We start from the raw sequence: 19,731 nt of genomic DNA, 5'->3' as shown, positions 1-19,731 counted from the left end.
AAATCTATAAATCTATAAATTTTGAAAATAGACAAATGATATAAATTATATGACATACGTTTGTAACGTGTATAATATTTTTGCAAATATATTTTCTTACAGTCGCGCATATCCATATGTATACAATGAAATCATCGAACAACGTACATTATTAACTCGTCATGTATCTATTTCTGCTGTCAATAAAGACCTTAATAAAGATTTTAACAACAAAAGCTATGGACAATTGTGATACAAGCGCGTGGGTGAACGTGAAGTGTGCACGCTTTAATTCGAAAGATCATAGGGAGCTTTCGTTTTATTGATCGCACACACGTGCTTTATAGTCTATTCGCAGCTTGTGGAGGATTGTAAGTGGGCCATCTAACCAAGTTCTTATAGAAAAGAAATCTAGGTATAGTTATAGACGTGTATAAAAAAAAAGCGTCAGAGGCACGCGATCGTATTCTATTCCCCAACCAGCCACCTAGCAGGGAGATCTCACCTGTCAAAAAGGCAACATCGTCCACATCCTGCTCGCTCATCGCGAACCGATTCGGCGGCGGTCTCCGATGAACGAGTTCTTTTACACCGTCTTTCGAGGCATAGGCGACTTTTATGAGCGGTTCTCTTTGTTCAGCCAGTATTTGCGCGGACGCTTGATCGTCGCCTCGTAGCTTTTCCCTTGACCGAGCTTTCGCCACTGTACCGGCGTCTCAAAATTGAAGCTTCAACGAGGAAGAATTTCGACTTTAATAGACGACGTTTGGAATTTAATTCACCGTGAAGCCGGTTCGCGTGTGCCGCCGCGATCATTCGAGCCGTATCAGTTACTATCGGCTCAAGTCTCTATCATTCGCTACACGCAAATGCAGCAACGTGACCGATTTAGGTCGCGTCTATCTTTTTTTTAAGGCGTTTGAATAAGCCTTGATTAGTAATCTTAACGCTCTATCGATAGCTCGCTTCTGAAATCCACGTGGGAACCAACGGGCAACATCAGGAATCAAACACGAGCAATGACGCGCGAACGACCGACGTCACTCATTCGGTGTAAACGCGCTGACTCGTGCGTAACGCGGACGCACCGAGCACAACCGGGACTCGGACTTTATGCAACAGCACCGCAAACAGCACGACCGCAATCAACCCTACCGCAAAGAACCAGTACCGCCAGTACGCGAGGAACCGCGAGCTTATGAAACCCAAGCCGAGTATCCCGACACCTGCGCGGCATTCCTTGACATTTCATTGGCATTAAAGGCGTGGGATATAGCTACTGCGGAGTTAGGCAGAAATGGCGGCTTTCCAAACTCCCTGGTGGTGGACTGCTTTACGGGGGTGGTTTTGCCGGTCCTCGTGAGTTGGGGGTGGTTAGCATTACGGTGGCGCCATCCCTGATCTACGCTTTGCAACCCCTTCGTAGGTGGCCCATCGTGATATTGGTCTCAGCCGCGGAAGCAGTCAACCGGACAATGCAGAGGCTTTATGGCTTTTTACTTTGTTTTGTTTGATATTATAAAGTTTGATCCTACGCTAGGATGTCTTTATGTTACATTTTTTAAATTGTTTATACTTAGTTAATGAAATATCGTTTTTTGATTTTATAAAAACAACGAAAAGATTTACTATCATTTTTTTTTTCATTGGCTTTTCCTGTTGATATGAGTTTTGAAAAATTAATAAAGTTACTTGATTTTATTGTATATTAAAGAAAATTTCTAATTCCGCGAAAGCGGTTTTCTTAATATGTTTTTTGCCAAGATTAAAAAAAAAACGAAATGTACATATATTTAGGACATACATACAATATAATGATCATGCGATTTTATTACACTTTTTGATTTTAAGTCATTTATAATACAAGACCTATTAATTTGTGATATATTCCGGAATAACAGAAATTATTTTTGATTTGGGTTCTATTATATTTTCAAACATTGTATAATAATATAATATTTAATAAATTGATATTGTATACAATTTTAGTTAATTTCTCTCATCTTTTTTGTGTTAAATTACGATAAATAACAAAACTATATAGAAGGCTGTTTTCACAACGTATAAAGAGAAAGCAAATGTATATTCCACATGAGATATGTGACCCTTTTGAGATCAGAATCGCTGGTGAATCACGAATGGATCAGTTTATTCGAGGGGTCCATATCGATTTTCTTTTCTCCCCTCTGACAATCGCATTACGTTCATTTACGAAATAACATTTGTGCTTCTATTGACGGAAGAAACTTCTTTTTACGCGGACTCTGTTACAATTTAATTCAGCAGAAATTAAAAATAAAATATTAAAAAAATGTTTAACGTCATTTTAGAGAAGACTAGTTGAACAATATAACTTCTATTGACATAAAATTAATTTATTTTCAAAGAAAGACACAAACAAGAATATTTGCTAAATTTAATGTTAGATAAAATTATACTTTTTCTTGTAAATTAATTTTTTATAAGAAGCATTTCAAGAATATACATTAGCGAAAATATCTGCGAATCGATAAAGTTAATATGCGGACTAATTTTGATATTGACGAATATGGATAGAATAGAAAAGGAACGTTTATAAATGGCTGAACTTTTGAACTTATGACCCTTTGTATTTTTTTCTCGTTGCTTCAGCGAGACTTCGACTACGAAAAAAATAAGCGTTGTATAACATGAGTTATTTAGATATTTCGTGGTCGCAGTAAATCTTGTGCTGTTTTAAAATATATGTCGTATCTAGTCAAACGAATTCCCGATGCTGGGCGAAACGCATTGAAACATTCATGCGCTTTCCGACTGCAATATGTTCGTCGAAGTTACGTGTCCCGAAAGGATCGGCTAGCGTTATAAACGTCGATCTTTCTCTCTCTCTCTCTCTCTCTCTCTCTCTCTCTCTCTCTCAGTCAATTTAGTTTCGGAACACGTACTATTAGTGAGGTGGGCCTTCCGGTAATCAGCTAAACACGCGGATGTGATAAATAAGAGAAGAATTGAGATGTATTAAACTACTATGAAGATCGTAAATTCGAAAGCTTTCTTATATATAAGCGGTATAAGGCCATACCTATCTTTAGATTTTCCTAAGTAAGATTTGCATCGTAAGCAAGTCACGAAGGGCAACAATTTGCAAATTTTAAATGTATGCCAATCTATATGTGGTCACGCGAGCATCAAGGGAGTACTATCTTAAACATCTACCTAAACAGTATTCACGTTAAGATGGAGTTTATTAAATTTGACTAACATGAAGTCACAAGAATTATCTGAGCAGAACACACACGCATACAATCTAAGTAAATACCCCAAATATATCGTGAGGATCGTTACGATCTAAATTCTGTATAATCAATGAAGACGCGCGCGCACATTGCTTTCTACCTAAAATAATTTCTCGCAAAAACCACTCGGCCAATCAATAAAATTTATTGTATATTTTTTATCTTTTCGTCTGAAATATCTTTTTATCGATTATATTATATTTCATATGTTTTCGCATAATGCAATTTACATAAATATATCTAGCACATATTTTACAGCGTGAAATAAAAATTTAACGAAGTATAAAGATCTGTTTTCTATGACTGAATTAATATACACTTTTGGAACGTGAGATAGCTATATGTTTGATATTTGGCGAAAGCGAAAAAAAAAAAAGAGTTCTAGTGTAGTTTAGTGCAGGAATAAAAAACAGACCTATAATAAAATGTTATATGTACCTGAATCGCACGTTTTTTTTGCGGCATGTCTTAACGGTGCCTTCGCATCTATTTCTGCAGGATCGGTAGATTCATGTCGCCTAGGCGTCCTAGACAAAGGCTCCAATTGAATATTCTCGCTGCTATCTTTTCCTGGACTTCCTTTCGGCATTTTATTTTCACTTTTCTATTTTCACTTCTACTCCGGCCGATCTTTTATTCGGCAAAATCGGAGTTTCGCGTGGAAGAAACTTTTTTCTTTGTTTCTGAAGCGCTTTGTTTGTCAAGTGACATACTTCGAGTTTGTTGCTGATTGACGTTTTGCTAATAATCGCTACTTCATATCGCTACTTTATACTCGAAAAATAAATGTCGGAGCCATAGACCTTCTGCCATCTTCAGACATTCTCACGACATCTCACGATGGTATCGATCGCCCTTTTCCTATACTGGATGTAATGTTCATGTCGAAATTTGTATTTGGGTAGTCTCTTTTGGTAGTCTCAGTTAAGTTTCTACGTCAGCGTAATACATCCGTACATGTACAAATATTTTATGCGATAGCATTCGCATTGGTCCCGATATTATGATATATTGCGCGTAAACATTCAGTTTTATTTGATCGCAGTAAAAGGTTTTGTATAAAAATGGTCGACAAATATAATCTGTGATCAAACTGTTTTCTTCGAGGTAGTGCACATTAATTAATAAAAAATTAATAGCATTTTACTACTTTCTTCGTACATGTCTTCATACATCTCATGTTGACTCAAAGTAGAAAGATATAGGTACTCTGACGAGTTCGAAGATTTTATCTTTTTTCTAGAAATCGAACATATGTGTCTTTGTATAATGCGAGGCTGAATAATTACAAGTTAAAGAAGCTTATGATGGGATGTACTTTTATAAATTATAGACAGCAGTTAATCAGTCTTCTATTTTGTATTATCCATGTCGTTGATTAACTTTAAATATGACGATATGTTTTTCTTTACCAAAAATTACTGGACGTCCAATCAATTTACATCTGCAATATAATTAAGAATTATCTATTATAATTTTTTTATTCAAGTGTAATAAGGTTGTGGTTTAAAAGAGATATTAATAGAGGTAGTAAGAGTTATTCTCGTCAAGCTTTACTGTTGGATCAATACTTTCAGAATGAATATCTATTCATAATAAAAGAGCCAGAAATAATAGGAAAAATATTTACAATAAAATATTTTATAAAATGCTCTCCCTTCTTTATAACCTTAAATTTTGTTTATGTAACGTTATTAAATAACATGTTTTTGTATGTACCCCGCTATAATTTTTAATTTTTTATTATGTTAGAACGATTTGTTCATTTATTGACTATGTTTTTCCTTGCATAAATATCGGAACATAATATCGCTTCCATAATTCGCAGCATTATAAATGATATTTATATTAAATATTTACATGTTCAGCATTTAATCGCGTAATAAGTAAAAACATAGAACGCAATTATAGCTCTTGTTTGCGCGGTATGTATGCAAATGAACAATGAGATTATGAGAACGAATATTCGAAATTGTCAGCTGTTATCATAGATGGAGACGTACGGCATTACATCACTGTTCAAGGTCTATACAAAAGCATAATAGCAATTACACTCCGATTTACATCGATCATGAACGATATTTGCGCACGTAATGATAATAGCTTTCATCCGACTTGTGCGCGCGATCTTTTGATAAGAAATTTTTGTGTCTAAAATAATGCATTGTATAATATTATGTAGCATTCTTTATTGTAAAAAGTTAATTATCACAGGAAAATATACATTTAGCGAAACATTACTTTTCCTTGATGATGTTTTTCTATTTCTCTCTCACACACACACCCCTATAAATTTTTTAATTTAAAACTGAAAATTTAAATTAATTACTGCAACATTAGATTAAATAAAATTAAGCATTTTTATGCTTTTTTTACTATTATACAATATTTTTAAAAATAAGGAAATTAATTAATATTTTTAATTAACAGAATATTTGAAAATATGTAGTATTTTAATATATTGCCTATAATACTTAAATGTGTACATAAATTTTTACTTGTATATATGTCTTATAGATATAATGATCCTATAAATATCTTCACAAAATATCTCTTTAATCTATTGTATATTAATTTGCAATATTTTGCACTCTTTGCATTAACTTTTGTAATTATATCTACGTTACATTTAATAAACGTTTCATTAAAATATTTTATTTTTATTGTAAATTTGCAAGAAATGAAAAAATTGGAAAAAATGGAAATCTATTTTATTAAATTTAATAAGAAAATAAGAAAATTGAAATAAATTAATGCCAAAAATTTTGGAATATTTATTTCAATTTTCATATACACAGCATCCAGTATAAAATTGAAATTTTTATTTCAATTTTATTGGATGCTGCATGTACAAATATACAATCATGCACGTGTACATGCATTTAAGACATGTATATATAAAAAGCATCTCGTGATAGAACATTGACCCTACTCGATCATTTAACAAGAGATATGGTTGAATGAAAATGCTAATGAGTGAAATACTAATATAAATATGAATAAGGGAGAAATATAAGCAATTCGAAGTTTATGATAACGTTTTACTTATTGAATTATTTCTCCATATAATTATTGAGTTTACGTAACATTATTACCTTTTTTTATATTTATCGCATGCAATTGTGATAAATTGTGTTATTAGATTAGATATAAACTACAGAAAATGGAGGTACTCACATTTCTCTGATCGCACTCAACGTTCGGTAATATATCCGATATTCGTTTCTTAAAAGAATAACCCTCGTCGTCGATCGTTAATCACAGACAGTCGTTAATCGCGCATCCTTTATCAATAAACGTAGTTCTCATTCACTCGTGGTCCAGCTGTTCTCTCCTTTCTCGATAGTGTCTGCACATTTTTAGCACCTCCGTTTGTAGTATGCACATGGATAATATGTTAAGCTTACAATCGCCGCATCGTCAAAACTGAAGTTTCACCCCGACGCGACAGCTCGGTAAGCCGGCACCGCTCATGGTCACCCCCGAAGGGTTGCGTCGCGGCGTTCCGTGCGCGATTTGTCCCTCGTTGCATCAACGATATACCTGCATCCAATGCTCATTGCCGTGGCCGCCGACGACAATCCGCAGGTCGTGCAAAGCGGGCCGGGGTTTTCCTCGGCAAAAGACTGACGATGCAAGCAGCCGCACGGTAAGAATGGCACTGAGCAGAAGCGCTTTGAGGATTGAGAGCGTGGCTGAATTTCCGGAGGGAGGCGCGCCGGTCAGGATCAGCTACAGGTTGCGCCCGTCTCGTTCACGCAGGCCAGGCATCTTGGTTGATCGTCGAACAGCAAGGATAGTAGTGGTGGCGGCGTATGCACCCGAACGGGGGAGAAAGTTGGCGAGAAAGAGGGAGAGAAACGAGAGAAATCGATTTACTTAACATCTAGGATTCTTTGGCCCTTTCACAATTGTTAGCCAGGATTTGGCTCGCTGACGATTGTGTGATATGTTATATTAATCACTATCGCGATCGAACTTGCAAGTTGATTTCAACTGATGTGCAGTATAAACGAGCGATATCAATGTGGATTTTGCACACGATTGCATTTAAATTAAAAATTTAAATTAATTTGAGACTAGCTTTCATAAAAATATTGGCAGCGTTAAGAATCTAATTAAATTGTTCACACTATTACAAATCAATTGCTATTAGAATCAAATTGCATGTTAAAAAGACAAGATAAAGGACTACGAGCCAAGCACTACTTGGCTCATAGTCCTTTATCTTGTTTTATTAATTTTTAAATTAATTGATCTTTTTATTTATTAATTAAATTGCATGTCTTTGACAATCCCTAAGGAGAGAGATTTTTAAAAGTGTATAATATTCCAATATGTGCAATTTTCATGCAGCTTTTGGCTGTCATTCTAGTCTAGGTTTTTATTTAGATTCACGAAATTCTTTTCGTAGAATAATTTTTACAATAATTTTGTCGCACACTATTTATTGACTATCTTAAGTATTAAGTACCTTTCAAGTAGAAGTGCTCTTTTTAATAAAACACAGATACTTAATATCTTCCTTTTTATCTGTTTTCTTTGAGTTAGTAACTACATAGTACACAGCTGGTAACGTCGTATACATTTTAAGGCTCTCACAAGATGAAGGACAGCTGATATCAAAATATTTATCTCTTGCTGATATATGAAACTTTTACGATTTCTTCTGAGAGATGATACAATTTTTCTTTTATACAAAAAAAGGGGTAGCGTTGGTTACATAATACACTATTATTAGACGCCCTATAAAGTAAACAACCTTTTGCGCAATCTCTATAAAGTGGAATACGATTTGTGAACAATTTTAAAAATATAACTTAATTTTCTTTCTTTCTCTGTCTCTTTCGATAGATTTTCTTATTCTTTTTGATTATTATAATTACATATACATGCATATAATTATTTATATATGTATGTATTAATAATTTATAAACTAATTTATGAACTGTTTTAAAATTTAATAATAGATATTTGAAATAATTTAATTTTAAACTAGAAGAAATCAATAAGATAATAAAATATCCATTATATCAAATATGTTTTTCTGATTCTAACTTCAAACTTCTCACGCAAGTATAAGTAGGTATGAGATAAGATATCTTCGATAAAGATACAGCTGTATAACAGTCTGGCAAAAATTTATTGGCACGACGACATCATAAAGCTCGCGTTGTCTTTTACGAAAGTATCTGGTAGTAATACCTTAAGACAAGATGCAGGTAAATGCTGATGACGTAGCCTAAGATCATGCCTTTTTCTCGTAGTATTCGTAAGTAGTGTTATTACAACAGTCGCACACTTTTTACAGATGTCGTTTCATGGCGGCGTCGCGGAAACTATTCTGTTCGAAAAATGGCGCATAAATAACGCGCAAGGAATGGTTGGTTCCGTAATCGGCGTCATTCTTCTAACTGCATTGTATGAAGGGCTAAAATCTTATCGGTGAGTAAATATTTATTAAAACGCGAAGAAAATGCGGGCCGTCAGTCATGTAATCGTACATTTCAGTGAGTATCTCTTCGCGCGCACGACGTTTCTCAGGAAGAATCAGCAGAAGAAATCGAGAAAGTATGTGTGAACTTATGATTTCCGTAAAGTGCTCACAATATTTTATTACTCTGTTTATTATTACAGTGCATTGTTGTTTTCCGGAGTGCATTTCTTTCAAACGCTTCTGCATGTAATCCAAATAGTGTTTGGCTATTTCCTTATGTTTATTTTTATGACGTACAACTATTGGCTTTGCATCGCTATCGGAACTGGAACAGCTCTTGGATATTGGTTGTTTCAATGGGAAAAATCTAATAATGACAATACAGATTGTTGTTCATAAATATATTTTTGAAATATTAAAGTTGATAATTTTTTAATCGTACGTAAGATGCTTTAATAACTAATTATTCTACTAAATAACTATTAAATAACTATTTATTTTATTGAAATAATCAGTTAATAACATATATAATATTCTACTATATTTGTGCATAGGTGTACTAAGAAAAAAAATTTACTAAATATTTCTTTGAATAGTCCTAACGGAATATTTATTAAATGTAAACACGTATTTATATCAGATACAAAAACCATTAGTTTGATTCAACTATCATTTTTTTCATATATCTAAATATTTATTTACCCTAAATATTTCGCTAGAATTATTCAAAGAAATATTTATTCAAATTTAATAAATTTTTTTCTCAGTGTATGTATATACTTAATTTTTTATTAAGAAACGTAAAGATATCATATCGCGTCATTAAATATATCTTACATACAACAAATTTTATTAAAAATTATTTATATCCAGATACAAATAAGTCTAAATCGGACTAATTTCTTTACTTTATACTTATTAATTCCTGGTACTTTAATCATTCCTTTTTATATTCTCAGATAATTGACGGTTGTCTAGAAGCAGTATCTAATCTAATCTAATTTATTAAAGGCACATTTACTGATTTTACTGGTATCGGTGTTTCGTTTATCAGACAAGCAGACGTAAGTCAATTCGCTGAATACTTGTCGAATATTTTGTCACTCGTCGAATAACTTAAAAGCGTTTGACATCATGGAGGACAACCGGAGTAACGCAACAATTTGTTGTTCGAAATCCAACGGGAATAAATTTCTATCAGTCCGTCAGATTATTTTCGGATGGAATAGATTCAATTCCATATCCTGGTTGTTGCTATTTGTGTTATTTTGCATTTGGTGCATAACATACTTTTCTGCTTATAAACTAGAACCGGAAGAAGATGATAATCATGATAATCATCATCACCACTGAAGCGAAGAATGGAGCATAGAAAAACAAAATAATTATTATTGAAAAATGGAAAAATGTAAGTATTTAAATTACGTTGTTATTATTTAATAAAAAACGTATTTGAAATAATTATAATGATATAAACATATCATATAATTGATTTTTCCGAACTTTAATTTAAGTTCTAAAGTCACTCGTGCACTTGTTATTTTTAATTAATTTTTGTTGTAATTTTACACAATAAAAATAAATAATCAATGAACATGTCTTTCCAATACAATATACCTTATTTATAGGAAGATGACTACTTAATTAATTAATTTTGTCTCTTAATCTGTTTAGAACTCAACAGAAGTATCAAGGAGGAATTATTGGATATTTACAAATTTAATAAGATTTAATAAATATTTAAAGTCAACAATTTATTAATAATTATGTCTTAAATAATAAACATAAATAACAGAAACATTTTTTAATATAATTCTTGTAAAAGCTCTTTATAATAAAATGTGTGGAATTGTAAGTACTCTATATATATTTACAGTTATAGAAAAGCTAAAAATAAAGCTTTTATTGTCTCTTAATACGTTTATATATATTTTCCTAATATATTGTATTCTTTAACATAAAACATATTCTTAAAAGTTTCGAAATATATTAATGTGGCACAGAGTAATAACTTGTAAAATAATTTTTACATGTAAAATTAAGAAAATAGCCTTATTCATTCTTAAGAAAAGAGCGGTAATGTGTTAATCCACCTAATGAGATTCCATCTAATTCTTTTAGACATCAAAAACATTCACTGTAACAATAAAGAATGCCTTATCAAAATTACATTATTGACAGAAGGAATTGCAAATAACATAACAAATAAATATGACCTATGCAATGCATTATAAATGATAGTCGTTCCAACAAAAATAAAATGTGATATCACACAAAAGACATTAATGTTAGCAGAAAATTTTAAAGAAAGTTTCAAAAAGAATCGAAATACTCTTTAATTAGATTGTCTTTTTCAATTATATTACATTAAATTTTTTAAATGTCAACAGGAAGAAATAATATTTGAAAAAAGTACTAGTTGAAAAATGAACAAATACTAATTAGACCTAGCAATTTTTTATCTTTTTTAAATCATTATTTGAAAAGAGCCTGCACTTCTCGTGTTCGTGTTTAGAGTATTCTTTTTATGTTCTGTGAAAATACGAGAATTACATTTGGGAATTGCAAGTCCCAAGAGAAATGCCCAACCCATTTGAACCGCACGATCACACCGAAAATAAATGACAATGTGTTTGATACAAGAAAAAATATGATGTCAAGATAAAACAATTTACGTGGACTCCGAATTTTTTCCAATATATAAGTAATATTTCAATCATATTTAATTTGAGTAAATAACAAGAAATAATAATGTTTTGATATAATTTTTTCTTGCGATATGGTACTTAAAATATATTAAATATAAAATTATTATATTATTTAAAGAGAGAGAAATATGCTAAAAAAATACATAAGAAAATTTTATTATTATCTCTCTCTCTCTCTCTCTCTCTCTCTCTCTCTCTCCAGAAGAATCCTATTTTTTAAATATACATATTAATTGTATTTTTATATTAATTATTAATATATATTTCATGTATATCATTAGCTTTTTAATATACTAAAAAATATTACATTTTAAGTTTCCTTCTCTACACATTCTAATTTAAAATATCTATAATGTATAAAGCGTGTCTAGCAATATAAATGCACGGAACATGCGTCACTGTGCAATTTATACAAAGCACCGTTGTGATTGAATGTCTCGAAGTAGACAGAATGATATAAGAACGACGTTTCTGAATATACATCATGCAAGGATCGCTGCTCGTTCTCCTTTATCAAACGACATCCGTTGCTTTACATAAATGAATCGATAACTGAAATAGCAAATCAAAAAAACATCTATGTCACTTCCGGCGATCAATCTCACGCTTTTATTATTTTCAAAATTACACTGGATGTTTAAAAGTACATCTTTTTATTTAGAGACGTACTTTTTTCTCTTTTCCAACATTCGCTTTTTCTTCAACCAGTAGCCTTGAGCTGCCTTTGTGCATTAAGCTTATTGAACCCAATAATCCATGCAGATTGCAGCTCAGCAACTTGAGTATTTTTCTTTTTTCATTACGATTTACGCCCCTGCCGTTTCCGTCTGTCTAGCCTTTTTCTACTTCCGTTTGTTTATAATACGTTCTTATTTTTCGAACGTGCAATATAATAGCGAACATAGATTGTTATTCAAGTATGATCTTTCAACAACACATATATGTATACATATATACATGTTAAACTGTCATGGATGATAGACGGCCGTTTACCAATAAAATTACCTCCGACTAAAGGGTATGAAGGATATATTTTGTCCGTCAAATTAACGTTTCAGTCGATATTCGTTTGCATTAATATCTAAACTTGCATTGATAGTACTGACACCTACCACTACTGGTCTACCGGTAGACTCTGCTTTTCTAAAAAAATCAGAGTAGAACGTATTTTTTATATGATTTGTATACATTCATACATTGTAAGTTTATTATAGGTTCTAGCAAGAATAAATAAAACATTTCATAGATTGTTTAGTAGTAATAATAGCAATTTTTTGACATACTCATAAAGTAATTAACCGTCGATTAAGGATAATGAAGGAATAAATTAGCGGTTTAATTTTATTTTCCATTTATTCATAATATTTAAATAGATATGCATAGAGATACTTATCTATCTAAATATTATGAATAAATGAAAGCACTGGTTAACACCAGTGCTGGATATTGATGGCACATATAAAACAATTTTGTCTTTAACTCAGAAAAATAAAATATTTGTTCAACTTGAAAATAAAAAAAAATATGAATAATGAAAGTTCACAATTTCCAATTTGCCCAATTTAAAAATAAAATATACTTTTATTTAACTTGTTAAATGTAATTTTAAATTGATTAATGCACTTAATACAACAATCTTGAAATATTTTCTGCAGATAAGATATTAAAGAAGAACTTACTGAATTAAATTTGTCGTATCTCTCTTTTAATACAGATAAGTTTATTCGATAAAGATTACATTATACTTTCTATTTATCTCTAAGTATATATGTTACATATTACGCAATACTGTTGCAAAAATGTAATATTTTAAGCACTCTTATAAGTATACCATATTAGATACAATGCTATTCTACAACAGAAACTTTGATATCTCAAAAAAATTATTAAAAGTTTGTTTTTTAAATCTTTTATTTTGATTTATCTGTGGTAAAAATATATCTATGGAGCATTTTAAATTTTTAAAAAGACACGTAATATGTATTTGCAAACAAAATATTCTTTATTTACGTCCTTGGCGTTGAGTCCTTTTCTTTTCTAAATACAGATTGGAAATATAGACTCTGGATAGATGATCATGGAGGAATCGTTGTCGAATATCCAGACGCCGCTGAATTACACTCGTGTGCGGCTAATCGATACTGGCGTCGCTAGCTGGTAAACCGTATATTCCTCCTTTACGCATCAACCCCTCGGACGGATCGCGCCCTTCGGTCCCGATTCGCCCTTTAGCTGGAGCTACCCTTGGTTAATACATGGTAGACATACCTATAAAATACTTGCACCCGGCTGCTTAAGTTAAATTTCGTTTAGCTCGTGATAAGTACACAGATGAGAATGCATTGTAGTAAAATATGGTGAATATGTGATTTTTTGTGTGGACGTTGTCTTGTTTGTTTTACAACAAAATTTGTCCTACAAAATAAGTATATACAATTTATATATAACTTAAATAATGTATATTAATTTTTTATACTTTTTTATTGCGAACACTTACATTATCCTAAAATTTTGTCTTAAAAATACAAATAAATAAAAAAGTATATTTATGTACACACACATTGCTAGAATAATACAGTATATATGTATGTATATATACGTGTATTTATGCGTGCCATTTATTTTCTAACCTCATATATTTCACAATAAATTATAGTTAAGAATTAAAAATTAAAAATTTGAAAGTACAAGATTTTTAACTTTACGTGTATTTTCTCTGTGCTTTTTGAAACCATAAAAATTTTAGAACCATGAAAATTTTACCTTTAAAATCATAAAAATTCAAATAGCACGATTATATATCAAATGGATGATGAATTGAATGGTAAAATATTGGAGAGGCAGAAGAGAGGAAAATTCGTTCTCCATCGGGGCGAATTTTCGCGGAACGATTCGTTACCCTCTACAAATTTCCAGACAGATCTGCCTGGATATCAGCAAATGGTAATTGCATTGGTTCCAAGAGACGTGTGTGTCTTTGAGTTTTGAGATGGAAAATTTCTGGCCCGAGTCCAAATTGGGTTCTCTACGTGTTGCATGTTGTAAAGTAAAATGATATGGGAAGTGCAGAAAGTACTTATTGTTAGTGGAATATCATATTCCGCATAAATGAAAAGACAGTCTGCATATACGCAGTATGTAACAAAAATAATTATGCATTTGAAACAACAGTCATTCTTTGTTTCAAATGCATAATTATTTTTGTCATAGTAATAAAGAAATTATTTATGGTTTTTATAATCATAAGAAATTTTTATGTTTAGTCATAATCTTTTTTGTTTGGTTCGTAATAAAATTAATTTTTATAAATGAGAATAAATACAGTTTATAAGTGTTACTGGCTATGATAGCATTAAATAAAATATGTTAAATAATTCTGTGTAACTCTATTGAAAACTTATATATTCGTATAATATAACTGAATCACTGAAACAGTAAGTTTGCGATTCCTTTGGTAGATGGCAATACGAACTTCTTTCTCGCACGTTTACATGAAATACAATTTATAAATATGCACCATGTACATACATACGTACATATACAGGGTGTAAAGTTTCGTAAAGACCCGAACAACGCTTAAGGGGAGATTTCTGAGATCATTTTGAGACAAAAATTCTAATACCAAAATGTTGAGGCTATAATAACTTTTGAATTATAATTAGTTAAAGATAGTGTGCAATTCGAAAACTATTATAGCTTCGATATTTTCGTATTAAGATTTTCATTTTAGAATGTTCAAAAGAAATAATAATAAAGGCTATAAAAGTAAAATGGTTTTTTACTTATAAACATTTAAAGTTAGCTTATAATTAAAAAAATTGTAGTCTCGACATTTTCGTATTAGGATTTTCGTCTCAAAATAATCTTAGGGATCTCCCCTTAAGCTTTGTTCGGGTTTTTACGGGCACCCTGTATACATACGTCGGTAAAACTTTGCAAATTTTTAATTGTATAACGATAATGAATGCGCATATTTATGTCAGCTTTCATGGAAATATATGACAGTCAGCTCTACGTGACTTTTTTATCGCATTGATATTTAAACACTAAAACGTTGAATATTATGTTATATATATACATAATAATAATCATTTGCTTCGAAAAAGATGAAAAATACTTAATCAAGCGGATGTTTATAATGAGGTCATCGTAGAAAGATAACTCGGTCATATTCGCAAATGTCGCGCGACGCCTTATTTCTTCCTCGTATATCTTTTGTTACGTATAAATTTTTTCGTCATAAATAGATGCTAATAAATTCAAAGAGACGCTGCGTGCTCGGTACAAAATTCATTTAAATAGCAATTGCTGGCAGTGAACGTCATTTTATGAAACGTAAAAATAAAATGCGCTGCGACCATATATATGTATAAATCCGGGATGTCTGTCAGGCATGCGCGTTAAAAAATACTTATTCTGCAGATACTATCGGGCGTCACATTTTGCGACAGCCCCGCTGAAATCTGATAAGAAAAGTGTGCAAGTTTAACGAACACTTAAACGTAACCCGTTCTTTCCACAACGTTCACTTTTCATACATAATATCAAGTAATATGTTATCAGCGTATATGTAAGATTTAATTAAGTTACGAAATCGTCTATATTAATAAGTGTGTTCATGCAGTTTGTAAAAGTTGCAGTTTTAAAATTAATTTTATTTCTAATTTTATCATTTTTAAACGAAATTAAGTTTCTAAATTAAATCTTTAGTACAAAATTTTGATAGAAGAGATTATATCATGTTCGAATGAAATTAAGTTTCGTAAATTGAATTTTTAGTAAAAAGTTTGATATAAGAGACATAATTGCAATGCATAAAAATATTGAAGTAAACTTCTTTCTTAACTATATTATATTAGGTATTCGTATGTATAAACTAGGTACAAGAGGAAATTAATTTATATTTTCTTTTACGTATTGCGCATAGAAGAATTTTGTAACAAAGATATATGTTTTTGAAATTATTAATCCTACCACTTTTTCAATAAATGTCTGGCTTGATCGAAAAATTTAATCAAAACTGATTTTCTCGCCCGATGGATCGTTGCGTACTCTCGCGCGTTTTGTTGGCCGTATAACCTTGGCCTCCGTCAACACCATATAACGCATGACACATAAGGGCGGGTAATGTCGGACACGCGATCCAGTATGTATACGCGGGTCGCAAGAAAATCGTTGCGACACAATCCACGCGCGTTCCGCGTTACTTCCTTCAGACGCGGGTGAGCACGGAATCGAGTCGAGGATTTATGTTCACCCGGGTGCTTGCAGCATGGCAGCCGCAAATTGCACCAGCTTTCTGCATTCCTCAGTGCTGGCCGCTGACGTCTTTCTCAACGACGATTTTCGTCACGGGTGTGCGAAGCGATATCAGACACGAACTTTCTACGGCGTCCTAGATCGGCGCAAGCTTGTGCAAGTCGGCCTGAAATTATGTAGGGAATTACGTGGTGCAACGGGCCGCAGTATCAGATCTCAGACCGTAATTTTCTTCCTGCATTAGTTCCCCAGCGATGCTTATGCATGGGCGAGAACATTTTGCAGCTCAAGAAACGCGAACTTATTAAATCGAATCGTGACCTCTGCGACAACTTCGCGCTGCGATTTCTTTGTAACTTATAGATAATATCAAAACTGTATTGAGATTGTAATGCTTGGCTACGCCTTTTAAATGTTTTCTAGAAGTTCGAGCAAAAGAAATATCATAACTATTCCATAAATAAATTGTAATTTCTTCGATTTTTATTAAAATACATTATACATATTAGGAATAATCTATTCAGATCTCTTATTAAAGCTGAAATGTATATTTTGAAGGCAATATTATTTAAAAAATTTGTCTTGAACAAATAAAATTATTGTTTACCATATATAGCTACTTTAAAGCATATTTAAATATGACTATTCAAATATATGACTATATGATTATTTTGACAAAATAATTGCTTCTTATAACATGAAATAATACGCATAAAGAACTCAATCAGTATTGCGGAAAATAATCGACAATGAAAATTGACTTCAAGTTTGAAGAATGTAAAGAAATATTATCCTCTCTTTGTTGTTAAATAACTAAAGATATAACTATTAACAATATATTTTACTGTTTTACTTAAATTATCCTCTTGTTAAATTATTCTGTGCTTAATTATATATGTATCGTTTTAAATTGTTATATGATTTTCGAATGAAAAATCAGTACGAAGGCACCGCGAAGAATGTTAGAAAATTCAAGAGCTTAAGACCGCGTGGTGAAACTTGAAATTCCGTGCCTACGATCTTCGTGGTAGCGTCACTTCCTATCCGCGTGAGCAAGTTTTGACCCATTTTATAAAGAAAGAAGCCAGGTCGAGTCTCTATCGGCTGTCCATCCGGTTGGCGTGTGACCTTTCGCATCCCTTCGTTAGCTTGCGGTGCGCGAATAACGGATAAACGAGGGAACGTTTTGGCTGATAGAGAGAAGCATTTGTATACCATATCCGATATCAAATCACCTTATTCGAAGATTTATAAGCGGCTCGATTTCTTGTGATAGATATACACACCTATGCGATAAGAGATATTGAATGCAAAGTCGAAGGGTTTATATCTTCGAACTTTCGTGTTTTTGTGTCTACAACAATGTATTTACTTGCGAAACATACCTACTTCTAATGCTACAACTAACAGATAAATTTTAAATTTTATCTGATTCTCAACAAACATCGTATATAATTACCATATAATGTAGTATGCCATATTACATGTGTATATTTATATTATATTGCAATTATATCTATGTTTGCTGAATTATCATAAAAAAAGCATTAAGACGTGAAAATTAAGAAAATTTTGTCTAATAGAATATATAGTAAATATACAATTCTAATAGAAACTATTTAGTTAAATAGTTTGGAATTTTGATAAAGTTGAATAGTGTTTATAATCTTTATCAGTATTTAAAAATTTTTAAATTAATTACTTAAATTTTTTATTTATTAATTAATTAAAAAATCTTAATTAAATTACGATTTGTAATCCTAATTTAGAGATATATATTAATATGTAATATACAAAATTCGGTTGTATATTCGGTAACAATACGAAACGATTTGGAACCATGTAAATATTTTACATGACTTTACATCGATTCTAATGCTCACTATCTATATCCGTGTGTCACTCTAATATGATCGATTGACATTATCTCGGTATCAATTACATAATTGATTGAATTTCTCTGTTCCTAGTTCCTAACATGTAAAGGTATTTTTGTATCACTTTTGGAATAGATTGACAGCTGTTTGTTCCTCACTATCATTTGAAATCCATTTTCAGTTATCCAATTTTGTATATGACATTTTCGCTTAAATAATAATTTCCAAAGACTTTTCATTGTAAGTTGGTATAAATAGAATTGGGACAAGAAACAATATTTAAAATAATTTCTAAAGTTAAAGTGCCCATCTTCAATCGATATATATAAATAAAATTATCTACAAAAAACGTTATATCTAGAAAGAATAAAAAGTTGTATTACTCTAGCGATTAATTAAATTGAAGAAAGATAGGAAGTGATCTATCCAAGTAGTTAATCGTCAAACAAATATTGTGATAATATCAGTAGCTCGTTCCTGCGATCGTTAGAAATAATTTTCCTTAATCTGATTTCGTATCTGTGTTGCATAGTGTAGGTGGTAATTTCGCTCAGGTCATATAAATGGAGATTGCGCACAAGTGTGGTAGGGTATGAAAGATCACAAGGTTGTTCGCAGAATGCTATTCAAATTGTAATGTCAACGATACAGTACACCGTACGAAATAATATTCTTTCCCTCTTTGATAATGGTAGTAGCCTTCGGTATTATTAATCACAGTATTTACTAACTGAAAAAAGAGCATTATATGTGCAACATAGAAAGGGCAAGTTAGAATATTTAATGTAACACAATTTCCTTTAACTGATTTCTAACCAGGCGACGAAAGTACTATGCCCATTAGCAATCTGTGACGAAAACTTGGCCTTTACCGGCAATCTTGAGATCTTTGATAAAAGAATGTAATATCTGATGCTGTCAATATAACGAGCCCTATACATTGGTGAAATGCACAATGTTCCATAATCACATACAACACTGAATAGGCATTGAATTAACCACAGTACTACTTGTAGTAAAGAACAAAAGTTCCAAGACGTAAACTATATGTTCATACTAAGATTATCCAATGATTTAGTGCTTGGTGACAAACTAGATGGATCCATAAATTGAGATTGATGCTTAGATTAAATTACGAGCACCTTGTTTGATGGCAATCTTAAGGATCCTAAAGCCGCCTGTATTACTGACTAAAC

General features: G+C 31.7%; 2 protein-coding genes across 4 annotated transcripts in view; one reads left to right on the top strand and one right to left on the bottom strand.

The window, feature by feature from the left end:
- Positions 1-4,450, bottom strand: part of LOC108729142 (endoplasmic reticulum aminopeptidase 1) — an 11,760-nt gene extending 7,310 nt beyond the window's left edge. For both annotated transcript variants that reach the window (XM_018458116.1, XM_018458117.1), the window contains exon 1: positions 3,693-4,450. In XM_018458116.1, coding sequence (XP_018313618.1) covers positions 3,693-3,843 — 151 coding nt within the window. In that variant the 5' untranslated portion in view covers positions 3,844-4,450. The remainder of the gene's footprint in view (positions 1-3,692) is intronic.
- Positions 4,451-8,395: 3,945 nt separating this feature from the next.
- Positions 8,396-10,447, top strand: LOC108729080 (Copper transporter 1B). Of its 2 annotated transcripts, XM_018458007.1 has the most exons (6): positions 8,396-8,476; positions 8,566-8,699; positions 8,766-8,825; positions 8,892-9,082; positions 10,001-10,099; positions 10,366-10,447. In XM_018458007.1, coding segments are annotated over exons 1-5 (393 nt in total). In that variant the 5' UTR covers positions 8,396-8,470; the 3' UTR covers positions 10,003-10,099; positions 10,366-10,447. The 2 variants fall into 2 exon arrangements, with proteins under 2 accessions (XP_018313509.1, XP_018313508.1); XM_018458006.1 differs by lacking the exons at positions 10,001-10,099; positions 10,366-10,447 and having other exon boundaries at positions 8,892-9,090.
- Positions 10,448-19,731: the final 9,284 nt, after the last annotated feature.

Source organism: Mycetomoellerius zeteki, unplaced genomic scaffold, assembly GCF_001594055.1.
Source record: "Mycetomoellerius zeteki isolate Tzet28-1 unplaced genomic scaffold, Tzet1.0 scaffold70, whole genome shotgun sequence".
Taxonomy (NCBI): domain Eukaryota; kingdom Metazoa; phylum Arthropoda; class Insecta; order Hymenoptera; family Formicidae; genus Mycetomoellerius; species Mycetomoellerius zeteki.
Note: the sequence above shows the minus strand (reverse complement) of the source record. Positions and strands in the feature narration are given on the sequence as shown.